Source organism: Ruditapes philippinarum, unplaced genomic scaffold (genome assembly GCF_026571515.1).
Source record: "Ruditapes philippinarum isolate M1 unplaced genomic scaffold, ASM2657151v2 ctg11292_1_1_1_1, whole genome shotgun sequence".
NCBI lineage: Eukaryota > Metazoa > Mollusca > Bivalvia > Venerida > Veneridae > Ruditapes > Ruditapes philippinarum.
In genome coordinates this window covers 57-15,831 of record NW_026860531.1, presented here as the reverse complement: position 1 = coordinate 15,831, position 15,775 = coordinate 57, and the positions used below count along the sequence as shown (strand labels likewise).

General features: G+C 34.2%; 1 protein-coding gene across 1 annotated transcript; it reads right to left on the bottom strand.

Annotated features, from left to right (window-relative positions):
- Positions 1-938: 938 nt before the first annotated feature.
- On the bottom strand, positions 939-4,968 carry LOC132760485 (tripartite motif containing 13-like). Its single transcript, XM_060752464.1, has 3 exons — positions 4,686-4,968; positions 2,302-2,485; positions 939-1,628 (listed from the first exon to the last, which is right to left on the bottom strand). Exons 1-3 carry the CDS (start codon positions 4,820-4,822, stop codon positions 954-956), a joined length of 996 nt encoding a protein of 331 aa, XP_060608447.1. The 5' UTR covers positions 4,823-4,968; the 3' UTR covers positions 939-953.
- Between the last annotated feature and the right edge of the window lie 10,807 nt (positions 4,969-15,775).

Below are 15,775 nucleotides of genomic sequence, written 5' to 3'. Positions count from 1 at the left end.
ATGATAATGATGATAATAATAATGATAATGATAATGATGATAATAATAATAATAATAATAATAATAATAATAATAATAATAATAATAATAATAGACAATTTAAAGATAAATAGATTTCTACCAATCAGTGATTTTCTTTGGCTTTTTTAGTTGGACGCCGCCATTTTAAATGTTACCCAGTGATAATGGTATTCATTTATTCCTACATACAAAACAAACTAATTTCTTTTATTTCATGCCTTTGTCTGAATTTTGCAGCGTAACGACATGCTCTCTCATTCATGATGCCATTAAATCTGCATGTTGAAAAATAATCTTGTAAACTTTTACAAATAACAATTAAAAAAATATATGTGTGCATACAATGTGCTTTTCGTACAATCAAGCACAATGTACTCACGACGGCGTATTTTTCTGACCAAATTTTTCCTTAATTAAATAAGGTTATTTTTTTTTCATATGCATTCTACGGTGTTCCGTTAGTGCCAGCGCGTTTTCTCTGAGAACGGAAACCCCGAAAAATGACATTACGATGGGACAGTAAGATGGTGACAGTACGACATTACGATGGTGACAACACGATGAAGAGACACGACAGTGCGATGATGACAGTCCATAGAACTGTCGTACTGTCACCATCGTACTGACGTACTTTCACCATCGTCCTGTCCTGTTTCGCGCTTTTCGTTCTCAGAGAAAACGCGCTGGTCCTATCGGAACACCGTATCATTCAGATATAGTCCGGCTACTGTGAAAATTATATTAATTTTTATAATGTCACCGTGTATCAAAATATAATTTCACTGTCCACTGAAAAGCATAAAATAAACATAACCTTAAAACGATATACTGGACTATATTTAATAGACTAATAATAATCATATGAACAAAGAGCGCAAATTAATGCACTTATAATAGTTTTAGTTATATACGAAAAGATGGCCAGTATTTTTTTATCTAAACAATGGCGCCGGGGACATTTCAGCATAAATGATGATGAAGTAAATTAAAGTATAAAATGTCATCCAAGGTAGAAATGATCTTGAGATGTATACGATTAGTCCACCATACAAAAACCAGAAAATTGTCAGCACAGTACGGCTTCTTGAACTTCTTATTCCGTGGTAAATTACATTTATTTCGGCAAAAAGGAGAGCAAGTACGCCGGAAACGGAAGTTGCGTGAAATCGAGTAAATCTTGGACGATTATTTACGACATCGTCGTTTGCGTCTATGATGCGCAAATTTCCAAATAGAGGAGCTATTGCAAGTTCTTGTTCCGAATCGTCTTCTTCACTCGATGACGTCACGGTATTGTCTTCTGTAAGTCCTTCATTTTCATCTGCAGACGATGTTGGTGGGTCAATTGGTTCAAAAAGTTTCGGCGTTTTCTCCAGATTTGATTTGGAAAGGATTTTATGAAACAAAACATTTCTGTATTCGGTTTTTGAAATGCTATCGTCATCGTGGAATTCAGACGACTCTTTACTTGTGTCGTCTAAATGTAGATTTTCTAGATCTACTTTTATGTTGTGGAATGCGTCATCGTTTCCGGCTTCGCCACTGTCTTGATCTTGGTCTGTTTGACAACTTATAGATCTCAATTTTATGATGTTAACACTTCCCGACTGAAATAATTTTAAAAATTATAATGAATAATTATTTACTAAAAAATCCATTTTTGTTAACTGACACCTATAACTGTCATTATCATGTACTATTATATTGCTAAAATAAAATCCACACAAACAAGTTTCTTTTCTATAGGGATAGCATCGAATTCGCAATCCAGGGGGCGCTGGTTTGATCCTTGGGCGGGGTAGGGGGCTTGACAACTGATCTCTGACATTGAGTCCAGTGATCATTAGTCTCTCACCGCTGATTGAGATTCGTTGCCGGTCACAAATTGAGAAAAAAATTGTTATAACCGGTCAGTTACCCAGAAAAGCTTGTTGGGTTGATTAACCGTCGAGATATGACCAAAAAAAAAAACAACAAAAATTCTTCATCATTTAAATGGTTTAATCTATGCAGCACTTCATAAAAGAACTCTAATTTTTCTTTTTTACTGGTTACGTCATGTGTATAATGATTACGTCACATGACTAAATATAGAACGTCAAACAGTGATTTTAACACTTTCGGTTCTTCTATGTTCAAAAGGGAAAAATGCAGGTCGTGATAGAATAATATTTTTAACACTATAACTTATCATGATAGTTCATAAACATATAATTCGAAATACAATTATAAAGGTCATAACTGCACCACGTTTTTAAAAAAGGCCATCTTTGAACTTACCGAGTACGGAGAGTCAAACCATTCGTTCATAATTTCCCGGATGGCATAATTTATGGCTGCTTTGCGCCTTATGATAGGCCTTGCTAGACTCAACCTCCGGCAGGATGGGCATCTGAACCGCAGTCGGTCTAATGGAATTCGGTGCTTTGCGGCTCGCACTATTCGAGCAAGGTTCTGCAGGCATCTAGAGATAAAATGAAATCGTTTTTTTTTAAAATATTTTTTACACTTAATTTAACAAATAACTATGGTCTACATATGGGTAATAATCCATAGGCACTAAATGGCAAAACATTTTTTATATCGACTACCCTTTGTGACCGCCTACCCGCCGTGATTTTTATAATTTTTTTATCCATAACAGCCATTTGTCTGTAGGTAAATCTAATGCCCCGGTATTACGTTAAGATTTTACTGAAAAACAACCTAAAACTCCGAACCCATCCAAAAATTTAATCGAAGCTAGGCTTCCAGCTTTCTACAGAATTTATCTATCAGGATTAGGATCCAAAACTATTTAGCCAATCAAATTTAATCTTACATAGCGTCTAAAAATCTTCACTTTTCACGCCATTTTTAAAAAGCAGCAAGTATTATTTTGAGCGCAAAGATATAATGATGATTAAAATGTTTGTTTTCATGAAATCTTTTCAAAAAATCATATTTACACTGACGTTTGTTTTAGCGATCACACCTGTTCCTCTCTAGTAAGTTTTCATTTGGTTAATTAACATAAGTGTACATCTGGTTCTGTGCATTTCTTTCTTTTTCCTTTTTTCCGGTTATTTTATCCTTTATCGGTATTTAGTGTATATATTTACTGGCCGGGGTGTAATGAACGTTAAATTAATTAAACTTAGGATAAAAATATATTTAGAGGAATTGATTAACAAACTTAAAATGCGGAAATCCCAATACTTATAATTATATGCCTAATTAATTGGAAAAAACAAAGACTACATTCTTGCGATCCCAGCTTTTCTGAAAACTATATTCTTGAACTGGCGAATTCCTGTGATATCTTTTTATTTTAATACGATCCCGGCTTTTCTGAAAACTATATTCTTGAACTGGTCAATTCCAAGGATCCCTATATGTTTTAATATGATCCCGGCTTATCTGAAAAACATCTTAGACTTGTCAAAATCCGGGATCCCTATATCTTTTTTAATAGTATCCCGGCTTTTCTGACAACTTGTGTTCACTTTAGGACTTGTGTCTGTCACTCATTCCAATACTAAATAACATATTACAACTTAACTTCGTATAAAGAGACATCTTTATGAATTCTACCTATCTAATATTTTTTGGTCAAGTTCAACAGGACATGCAGTAAATGTGCATAGACATAGGGACTTCATTCTATCTGTTTACAAGCATCTTCATATATACTCATATTCCTCTTTGTTAAACTTAGAGAACTGGCTTCCATGACCTTTTTCACTTTAATTTTGATGTTCGCTGAAGTCTCTTCAGCTAAGACTTCAGCTAACAGAACTATCATTTTTAAATTTAAACGCACCCTGGAAAAAAATTACGAAGCGAGTTGCTACTAGCTTTTTTAAAAGCTAACGTTGTAAGTATATAAGTCACAAAAGTAGTTTATATACACAGTAGATATACCTTTTTTTCAAAAAGGCGTTTTGTCGGACAGAGAAGTGTGTGTATGTTTAAGATAAATGTTCATAAAAATCAAGGCGGGTAGTCGGTCACAAAGGGTAGTCGATTAAAAATCTTTTTTTGCCATCAAGTGCTTATGAACCTGGGAAGGGCTTAGTCTTATTAATGTTGTAAGAACTTGTTGCCCAACCCATTTGCATTTTGATATATACCCATTGTTTGTATGATATGTTTGTAAACCTGTATTTAATGCAATAAAATATGTTTAAACTAAGTGCTTATGAACACACCATAAAAAGATTATTATCTATTTTAAAATTTCTCGTTACACCTGTTCTAAAGTTTTCTTCACGCTATATTTTAACAAGCAATATATATAATACATTTCAGTAACATTTGAAATGAAATATGCACCGTACTTTCTATTTCGATTTCGTGAAAAATACAATGCAGATGAATAAGATTTGTATGATATCGGCAATATTTTCTTTACTTTGTTTAAAAATGTTGGCGACAATCTACCCATGAGACCACTTTCGACCAAGATAAACCGGAGAAATTGTTACCTTCACTGGACGGTTTTTTAGTCACATCTAGTCGCTTTTTAACCCAAACACAATTTATCTTACTTAAAAGTGATTAATAATTTTGACCTGATTTAAAGACGGGCATGTCCATTTAAGAAAATTAAAGTTGTAATTAAGGGTTTACAAAAAGTGAAAAATAAAATTTAATTTAAGAAAAATGAAAATAAACTGACATACCTTAGACAAAATGTATGGCCACATAAAAGTGTATGTGGTTTAACAAAGTAATCCCAGCAAACTGGACATTTAAGACTATGAATCAAGGAATGTGGCTCGGCAGGCTCCCAGTTCGAGTCTGTGGACTCAACCGCCATCCACGCCGCACAACGAACCCTCAACCTTAACCTTATATAACCTGTACCCTTATAATATGCTGAATTTTCTTTCTGATTAAAAAACAAAACCAAATGGTTCCTTGCGTCAATGATAGTCGATGTGACGAAGATCCATTGACACCGTGGTAACGACGTTACTAATATAGCGTCGGTTGACGTTGTATTCTGACGTCACAATTGGCGCCAAATAAGGCGAATATATTTGCCTTGAAACTATGTTTAATACAATGGTAATACTTACATGCCCTTATTTATAGATATATCTTAAGCACGATAGTCATATTTATATTTAATATTTTATATGCGTTAAATGGCCGATTTCTAAATGACTAGAACGGGTGTTGTTTTTTTTTTCCAAAAAAAATAAATAAATAAAAAAATTGAATCCTTCCATAGAGCGTTCATTGCATTCAGCATAAAATACTTTTAAAGAAATAGTTCAAATCATAAAGCCATACTCAAGGTATTTTTCCTACCTTGTTACTTACTGGAACTCACTCGTGTTTCCTTTTTCTTATATTATATCGCATCCTACATGAGCCTGAATGTCCTGCGAGGATGGAAATCATAATTGAGCCGTGTCACGACAAAACCAGCATAATGGGTTTGCGACCAGCATGGATCCAGACCAGCCTGCGCAGTCTGATCAAGATCCATGCTGTTCGCTATCAGTTTCTCTACTTGTAAAAGGGTTGCTAAGCGAACAGCATGGATCCTGATCAGACTGCGTGGATTCGCAGGCTGGTCTGGATCCATGCTGGTCACAAACACATTATGTTGGTTTTGTCATGACACGGCTCATATTGTTTAAATAACATAATTATAAAAAAGAACTGAAAGAGTTTAGCTTACGTTGTATATTATGTTTGAATACATTCTTGTTAGGAAAAAAAACAACATCTGCGTGCGAATCGCATGGTCATGAATTTAGTTTACATACATACAAAAATGCAAGTATTTAATTTTCAGAAGCTTTTTATTTTAAATGATGTCATGCTACAGTTTCTAAAAAGTTATTTATGTAACTGTCACACTGCTGATCCATATTTATCATCTATAACGTTTTGGCAAATAGTAAATTCATAGTAAACGAAAGTCAAAATATCACTTTGATTACATTTAATGTTTGTTACTTTTGAAATATTTCCCCTTTTTGAACAGCTCTTGACATTTTTAATGTTCTGAAATTACATTATTATTAAACCCAAGTTTGCTCTTTTTACAGAAAGGATTATCAAATTTCGCCGTAAATGTCAATAACCACCTTATTAAGTAATGCTATATTTAGTCTAACTTGTACACTAATAGCATTAGCAGACGACTTTACTTTAAAAAACTTCCAAAATAAAAACAAACGAAAAGAAAACAAGACAAACAAAAGAAATAGCGCAAAGAACCAAAAGAAACACCCCCTCCAAACCCTTCTAACAACTGAATAAAAAAGAGAAAAAGAAAAAAAGACGCATGCGCAAGGACCATTGTATACCCGTTTTTAATGAAGTATCAATTTTTACATTAATTTCTAAATTTAGAATTCCACGAAAAATTATGCAAAAAAAAAATCCTAATTTGTAGCGTTCAAGGTTAACAGAATACTTGTTTAAACTGCTTGAAATATTTGCACAATGTAGTTTGAATAGTAGTTTTGCATAATACGTCTAACCACATTATTGCTTCGTTTAGAATTCCACGAAGTGCGATCTGATTTTGGGAAAAAAAGACAGTAGAAATCGATAGGCAATCAGGACGCAGGTTTAGTTAAAACTTGAAGGTAGGTGAATATTCTTATTCATTTATTTTTGTTGTTTTTTGTTTTGTTTTTCTCCATATTTACTTATTTGTGCAATCCGATTTTTAGATTTATTGCAAAGTTTTTTTTTGTTTTTTTTTTCTGTATTATATATTTTCATGTATATTAATATAATATAAAAAGAAAAAACCTTTAAATCCGATTTCATTTTAACATTTTTGTTAAAGACTGAATTTCAACGTTTATTTTCACTATTTACAATCATAGAGAATAATACGAGAATAATACGCATTCAATTTTTACAACCATCTTAATATAAGATGGTTGTAAAAACTAAATGCGTATTATTCTCTTTGATTGCAAGTCGTGAACAAATATGTAAAAATGCAAAAAAAAAAAAAAAAAAAAAAATGCAAAAAAATAAAATAAAATAAATCAGTCGATGTGTGTTTGTGCGTGTGTGCGTGCGTTTGTGTGCGTCTGTTTTAATATTTATATATGTTTATAAATATTTTAATCCTGCAACATACACGTAACTGAAAGTGACTTAGCTTAAGCCGGGCCAGCCAAATGTGAAATCTGACAATGCTCGCTATTTTCGTGTTTTATAAATATTCCTGGTTTGCAAATCCAAATTTAGCCTGGTTAATTTAAAGGTTAATTGTGATAAACATAATTCATATGTTTTCCGTAAAGTTATATTGTCAGTATTTATTTTAAAGTTATATTGTCAGTATTGATAACTTTGCACCAAAACTTAATTATTCTTACGTATCCATTTATATATAATGGATAACGGCCAAGTTCGCCGTATATACTAACATTGCTTGTATTGGCTCTAAAACATTGAAAATTCTTTTACAATATTTCATGTGAATATGCTATTATCTTTTGATTTGCTATAACCCCATACTTAAAATGCATAAGATATGATTGAGCCTACAAAAGAATCAAATAATTGGCATAATAATTTGAGTTTTAAAACCATGTCTTTACAATTTATCAATAATGTGTTCATTCCTTTAAAGCCTTACCAGTAAAATGTTTATTATTAAGAGAAAAATTGCCTGTATAGCTGAACACTGTACCTAGGTAGTTATAGTGGTCTATTACTTCTACTGTCTGACCGTTATAAGTCAATTTTTCGTTGATAAAAAAACGCCCTCTTTTACTAAAGACAGCAATTTTTTCAAAATATAAAACGGCGTGGCGCGGAGCGAAATTAAATTAAAAAAAAAACAACGGGGGCACGATGCGAAAACACGTATATTAGCATGTTTTCGCTCCGCGCCCCCGCCATTTTAACTTGTTTATTATCGACTTTTCGCTTGGCGGGCTCCGGGACGAAAGCACGCTAATAAGCGTGGGCTCGCGGCGAAGTTTTAATAATTTAACTTCGCCAAGCGCTCCCGCTAATAAGCGTGCTTCCGTCCCTCGGCCTCGCTGTTTTATTTGTTAAATTTCGTTACGCACCCCCGCGGGGCGAAGTTTTATTTATTTTATCCGCTCCGCACCCTCGCTAATTAGCGTGTTTTCGCTCCGCGGCTCGGCTATTTTTTGACTTTTCGCTTGGCGGGTGGCGGAGCGAAAACACGAATGACTCACATCCGCCACCATCACTTTTGGTTGAGTGTTTGACATGCACATACCATTGTACTACTGTAGTCAAGTTTCTTGAAATATAATACAAAATCGAACCTACAACCTTCAATATGAAACTGAGTCTAGTTTTAGTTAGCAACATAAACCATGTTCATTGGTTATGCAATACTTAAATTTCCATAAGGTAAACATAGGTATCCGATAATTACCGACAAAATGTAATTGGATATTTAAATATCTCAGGTTAATATTGCCAAACAATACTGAAAGATATTTTTTTTTCTTTCCACCTATAAACATTCCACGGGGGTCATTGACGCAGATCATAAAAAAGTCACGTGATTAGATACTTTGTTAATAAATAGAAATACGATACTTTATTTTTTGTTAAATAAGAATAATTATTTAAACTTCCTATGGTGGCATATTTCTGCCACCAGATAATCATTTAACTTACGTAACTAGTTAACCTCTTAACTAACCAGTTAGTTATGTGGTTGACTAGTTACGTTACTAGTTATTTTTTTCAATAAATAAAAGATCATAACGGGAAATAAATACATGTTAGTGCCTGCAACTGCCATCCTTATATTTTACCAGCTTGATATTTAGTGATTATTATGGAAGCTTGAATTGACCCCGAGAGATGCCGTGGTCCGTGATAATTTGTATGTGGTCATGTTGACATATATTAGTGCGACATGGCGTGTTTTACCATGGTTTGGATGGGAAAAAAATATAATCTTGACAACACCTGTATCACAGCATGTCGACTTTACTTTTGTCTATCATAAAAGAGGACTGGAGCCTAATTATTATTCGGAAACTAAATCCCGCCCATCGATTAATGATTGACGTACTGCATAACTATATCGTTGATTTCATTATTTATTAAGAAAACAATTTTGGCTTTAAAGTATATCAGTCTGATGTTTATTTTCGATCTTTAATACATGTATATCAATTGAGTTATGTATAATACGTGCAATAACCTTTCTGGAAACAAAACAAGTTAAATTACTTAAGTGCTCTTTAAATAACCTTTCAGCTTAAATTTTCAATGAACATTTTGAAGGTTATATGAATATACATATATAAAATATAGAAGGTTGCTTAGCAAACACTGACTGAAATTATTAACTGGTATAACTGCTTGTTAAACACGCATATACAAACAAGCACATACTCAGATTAAAAGACCTTTCAAAGTCCCTAGCTAATAGTACTACAGAAATGTTCTTTAAAGAATGAATCATTCGATGTATTCAGATTTTAGTTTGGTGGGAGGGATTAAGTTTCCGAATATTAATAAGGTCTTTCCGACAGTACCCATGGTGTTATGATGTTGTGATATTTACCAAAAGCAGAGATATTTCAAGGCTTGTTGAGATGAACCAGGTTGACATAGCTGTTCACAATTCTCATCAACTCAATTATGGAGAAGATTATATGTCGACATGCATTAAAACAGACGTTGCCAAGACGTCTTTAATATCCCACCAAACAATGATAGAAGGCGTCATGTCGCGTGAAAATGTGTCGACATGCCGACACACGAGTTATCACGCTTATGGCTTCTAGGGGGTCAATTCAAGCTTCCATAGATTATAGTTACGTAACAAGTTAACCTCTTAATTAACTAGGTAAAAAGGAGGATAACTAGTCACGTAACTAGATAACCTCTTAACTAACTAGTTGATTAACAGGTTAAAAAGTTACGTAACTAGTTAACCTCTTAATTAAGTATTTTTTTAATCTATTCTATGGAAGCTTGAATTGACCCCCCGAGATGCCGTGGTCCGTGATAATTTATATGTGATCATGTTGATATATATTAGTGCGACATGGCGTGCTGTATCATGGTTTTGATGGAGAAATATAGAATCTGTACAACATCTGTATCAGACCATGTCGACATAACTTATGTCTATTATAAAAACAGGACGGGGACCATTTGAACGTCATAATTATTATCCGGAAACTAAATCCCGCCCATCAAGTAATGACTGACGTGTTTTTTAGTTTCCTTTTAATTTTATTTGAACAATACTATAACTCAGAATAATACATTTGGCTGCAAACTGAAATATCATTTTAAAGGTGTCCAAACGTCTTGATAAGTGTATATATAAACGTATATAAAATACTAGTATATGGTTGCTAACCAAGCACTGACTAGAATAATTGTCACGGTTCGGAACTGTTCACTATTTCGGGGCGATGATGTGTAAGCGGCCGGATAGCTCAGTCGGTAGAGCTGCGGTACGGTATTCCGAGGGTCCCGGGTTTGAGTCCCGGTCAGGCTGCACATTTTTTCACCCTGTGACATAATTTATTTGGTATAACTGCTAGTTAGATAAAAACGCATATACAAAATGCACTGCAGAAACGGACATATACCAAATTTTATATTAAAACACATAGACCTTTCAAAGTGTTCAATATGCTCTTCAAAGGATGAACCATTCAAAGATTTTGGTGTGGTGGGAGGAGTTAACTTTCCGAATATTAAGTGGGTCTTTCCGACAGTGCCCATGATGTAAATACGCGGTGATATTCTCCAAGAAGCAGATATAACAAGGCTTGTCGAGATAAAATACGTTGACATAGCTATTATTGATTCCCATTAACTCCATTACTGACAAAAAATATGTCGACATACCTTGAAACAAACGTTGCCCATACGTCTTTATTATCTCACCAAACAATGATAGAAGACGTCATGTCGCGTAAATATAAGTCGACATGACGACACACGAGTAATCACGAACACGGCATCTAGGGGGTCAATTCAAGCTTCCATACTATTCTCTAAAACCCTAATACAACGTCGTGGCCACGAGATAGCTAAGTCGTGGCCACGAGATAGCTAAGTCGTGGCCACAAGATACTATGTCGGCCACGAGTTACTAAGTCGTGGGAACGAGATAGCTAAGTCGTGGCCACGAGATAAGCAACCAATCAGAATACTTAACAACTTACTTTTACATGCAACATTAATCTTTGAAAATACTGAAGATATTCACTTTGAACTTGTCTTTAGGATCATATTAGAAAGCCCATTAATTTTGACTACAGCCCTATGTTGGGACAATTTTGTAACCGAATTGATCAGTTTGTACGTACTACTGCCTGTTAACCTCGTTTATACGAAAACATGAGAAGGAATAAGTCCTGGTTTATTAGACGCCGATTGCAAGCGGCGTCTAGTAGATGTGCATTTGTCCATACAGCAATGGGGAAAATTTTAGACTTGATTTTGTGTATTTCTTTTGTTTTATTTTTTTAATGCGTTTACTTAAGGTCGCCGCCGGAAAGTCCATATGGGCGACCGTACACTCAAGTCGGGCCATCCTAGAGCGTCCCGCCGAGATTTTTCGTCGATTTTTTCCCAGCTTTATCGGTGGAGGAAGACCCCAGGTGCCCCTCCGGGCATTATTTCAGGCAAGAGCGGGCACCTGGGTAGAACCACCGACCTTCCGTTGTTTTAACAAAATTACACTGTTTTCAAATTTTCTATTAAAATAGCTTTTATGATGTACAACATGCCACAGAGCTTTAAGGGATTAGAATAAACGTTTAACAGAAGTGATAGTGCCATGTTTGAATATCATATTCTTTTTATTATTATCTAATTTTATCTTCATGATAAATAATGTGCCAATGAGACAGTCTATAATCTATTGTCCTAAAACTTAACCGTTGAGAGAGGTGACAACTGAGGCAGTGTCACTTACTTCTGTCACTTAGAAGGGAACCAGGACAATTTTGATCAATATCACTTGTCGAGTCATTAAATTACAAGTTACAAAGCCTAAACCACGCCCAATATCAGAGAGGCGGTTCTCAATCAACTGTTAAGAAAGAACAACAAACTGCTTACTCTACGGCCTGTAATGAGAGATCACTGCAGAACAGTTTGTCCTCAAAATCATTCGAACATTATGCAATTCGTAAGAATATTTCAATGGCATATTCTCGGCACACATTGTCTTGAATTTATTTTAAGTATACCAATCATTTCAATTTTATTTGTTATCCAATTTATTTTGATTCGACCAGTCTTTGTTGCAACAGACAAACATTTGAGAATATTAGACTTGCCATTATTTTGTGAATGTATTCATTAGGTTCTACTTTTTCACAAAAATATGCAACTTTATTATTAAACAACGAGCACATACCGAGAGCATGGAGAAAAAATTGATTTGTGCTTCGGATATTCAACTGTAATAGAGAACGATTTTCAATGCTGATTGACTGTTCACATCATTTGGCGGCGTCTTTGATGTGCAGCATCAACATTTAACTTGTTTTATTTGGAAGGGACATTGCCCATGGACGGTACATAGCCTATAAGGTAAAATCCTTGCCTGATGAATTATTTAGAAGTGATAAGCCATGGTTTATATAACTAAAAAGATCATTGCACCTGATCAGTAGATGACATATAATAATTTCGAGGTCATTGGGTCAAAAATCAGAGTGACGCTTAGTAACTCGTGGCCACGACTTAGCATTCTCGTGGCCACGACTTAGTAACTCGTGGCCACAACAAAGTATCTCGTTGCCACGACTAAGTTAATAAAAATACACACATGTCACCTTTGTGCCACCGTACAAAGGTTGCATATGTGTGTTTTTATTTATCTCGTGGCAACGAGATACTTTGTCGTGGCCACGAGCTACTAAGTGGTGGCCACGAGATTGCTAAGTCGTGACTACAAGATACCATGTCGTGGCCATGAGTTACTAAGTCGTGGCCACAAGATACTATGTCGTGGCCACGAGATAGCTAAGTCGTGGCCACGAGATACTATGTCGTGGTCACGAGATAGCTAAGTCGTGGCCACGAGATACTATGTCGTGGCCACGAGTTACTAAGTAGTGGCCACGAAAAAGCTAAGTCGTAGCCACTAGATAAATAACTAATCAGATTACACCATTTATGTGAATTTCTCTAATTTACTAGACATATGCTATAGTACAAGGATGATACCCCTTCTTCACCAGACTGTAAAAGTGCCATTTATACAACTTATTGACTTGTCAATAATTTTACATTTAGCGTCACTGTGACCCTGATTTTTGACCAAATGACCTCGAATTTATTATATGTCATCTACTGATCAGGTGCAATGATCTGTCTTGGTTGCATTGACCATAGCTTATCCTTTCTAAATTATTCATCAGGCAAGGATTTTACCTTATAGGCCATTTACTGTCCATGGACAATGTCCCTTACAAATGAAACAAGAAAAGCATTGATGCAAAGCATCAAAGGGCGTCCAAGCAAGAACTGCAGCAAGTGAAGATGAACTAGTAGACATACGATGACAAGATATTCTTATAAACTACCAGAATTGTATATCACTTATGAATGAGCGGACGAAAGACATTGTTCATTATGAACTTTGATATTAGAATATTACTTAAATAGCAACGGATATACATGTATACAATCATTTATAATCCATATGTGTAACGCATGATCAACACGCACCACACTTGTGTAATTGTCCCTTATTATGTTATCGCTTTTAGCGAAGACCCCCTCTTAAGGTATCTGTTCACACTTAGTAAAATTATGACACTGGTTATATCATGTTGAGCATAATTGTTTATTATACAATAATTGTAATATCTATTAATTTTAATAAAAAAATACAAATTTTATGAATATTGTTTTATTTTCTTTTTTTTGTGTTTTATGTGCTATTTTAATGATTACTCTTTTTTATTAAAATTGTAAAATAATTTTAAGAATTCAATTGTCATATTGACCGACGATTATAAGTCAAAACCTAACTGGAAAAAGTCAGTAAATGATGGTTAATCTTTCAATATATAATATTGTTTATTCTTAAACCATGTACATTTTTATTTTTATTTATCATTTTTTAAATTATCAATCAATTGAATAATTAATAAAATCTAATTTGTAACTTTGAATAACTCCTCGGCATCTTTACTAAACATAAATAACAAATTAAATAAAATGTTTCAAAGTTGATAATGTCATATTAATACCATAAAAATGTACCTTTTTTCTCAATTATTGTACATATTTATTGTTTTTATCTCATACAGATAAAATGAAACATGCTATTGCTGTTGTTGTTGTTTTTTCTTTCGAATTGTAACGATATCAAACATCTACTCCAAAACCGGGATAGACCGGACAATAAACGTGTGGTACTATTCGCCGGTCACTAGTAAATCCCGGTCAAAATAGGAGTAATAAATAGATATATCTATAAATAGATTTTCAGAATATTTAGGTCACCAACTGATCATTCTAGGATACATGTACAACAATAACATACCATGATAACCCACTGTGTACTACAAAATGATAAATAAAAAACCCCGAAGAGCGCGATTTATTGACGGAAAAGGTTATTTCATTTGAAAATGTTTGCATTGCGAGATTCGCCAGTTCGCTATTCATTGTAACATATCGCTACATTTCATTCTTAATGAATAATCAAGCACCCTCATACCAATCGGAATGATCGGCTTTTATTATGACCGACTAAAAGGCTCGAGAAGTTGCTGTCGCCCTTTCACAAAATCTGATTTCATTCCATAAAAGGCGCCGCGCTTCGGCACGGACGCCATTAAACAAGGACTTATTCCTTGACATGTTATCGTATAAACAAGGTTAACAGGTAGTAGTGGCCACGAGATAAATGAAAACACACACACATGTCACCTTTGTGCCACCGTACCTTTGTGCCACCGTAAGCTAGTGTCTCATAAAAATCATTTTATTCCCGGCTTTATATAAGTACTTATATAAGGTTTATATATGAACTTAAAGTTACAGGTGTTCTTTTTACAATGACACTGAGATTGGTGTTCGGTGCATTCATTGGTCACTTCACCCGAACCCCCCCTTCCTCATTTACTGACTCTCTACAACCCTACTATCTCTTCTAAACAATGTAAACTGCTGAATTTATTTCCTTTGGAAAATGTTGTAATATTTGTTCATTCAATTTACTTAATGTCCCGCAAAAAATGAAAATTGAGACATAGTAAAGGTATACAACTCGCATCATTTTTCAGAGCTCATCTTAATGTAAACTCCACAGCTCTAACAATTTTTTCACCAAATTTTAAAATGTTGCTACAAAATAGTTGGAATTTAAATTACTGTTAAAGGAAATAAAGATGTCATTACAATAATTTTAATTTATCAAAATATTTGTAATCTCGAAGACCTCGCTATTGTAAGTCGACAGAGATGTGAAAAGTACCCGACTTAACGGCAGTTTATTCGAAATAATTGCGCATTTAAAAATGAAATGATTATTTGTAATATCTGTTCAATCGAATCATCATATGAAGATATAACGAACCTTTTTTCCAAGGTGTCAAATTATCAATACACAATGGAAGAATTGGTGCAGTAGATTGTTCCTCTTTATTTTGTAAGAAGTATTTTCAATGGTCTCTGTTTTCGTATGACAAATGAAAAATATTTACAAAGTAATTGTTGGAAGTCATTTATTGTTACAATAGTCGTAGGTTGCTATGGAAGTCACTGGATGCTATGGAAGTCTATGGTTGCTATG

Excerpts from the sequence above, each read along its gene's own strand:
- LOC132760485 (XM_060752464.1), bottom strand. The coding sequence starts at position 4,822 with ATGGCGGTTGAGTCCACAGACTCGAACTGGGAGCCTGCCGAGCCACAT. Across the intron at positions 2,486-4,685 it reads GGCCATACATTTTGTCTAAG|ATGCCTGCAGAACCTTGCTC; the intron begins GTATGTCAGTTT and ends TTTTATCTCTAG. Across the intron at positions 1,629-2,301 it reads GGTTTGACTCTCCGTACTCG|TCGGGAAGTGTTAACATCAT; the intron begins GTAAGTTCAAAG and ends AAATTATTTCAG.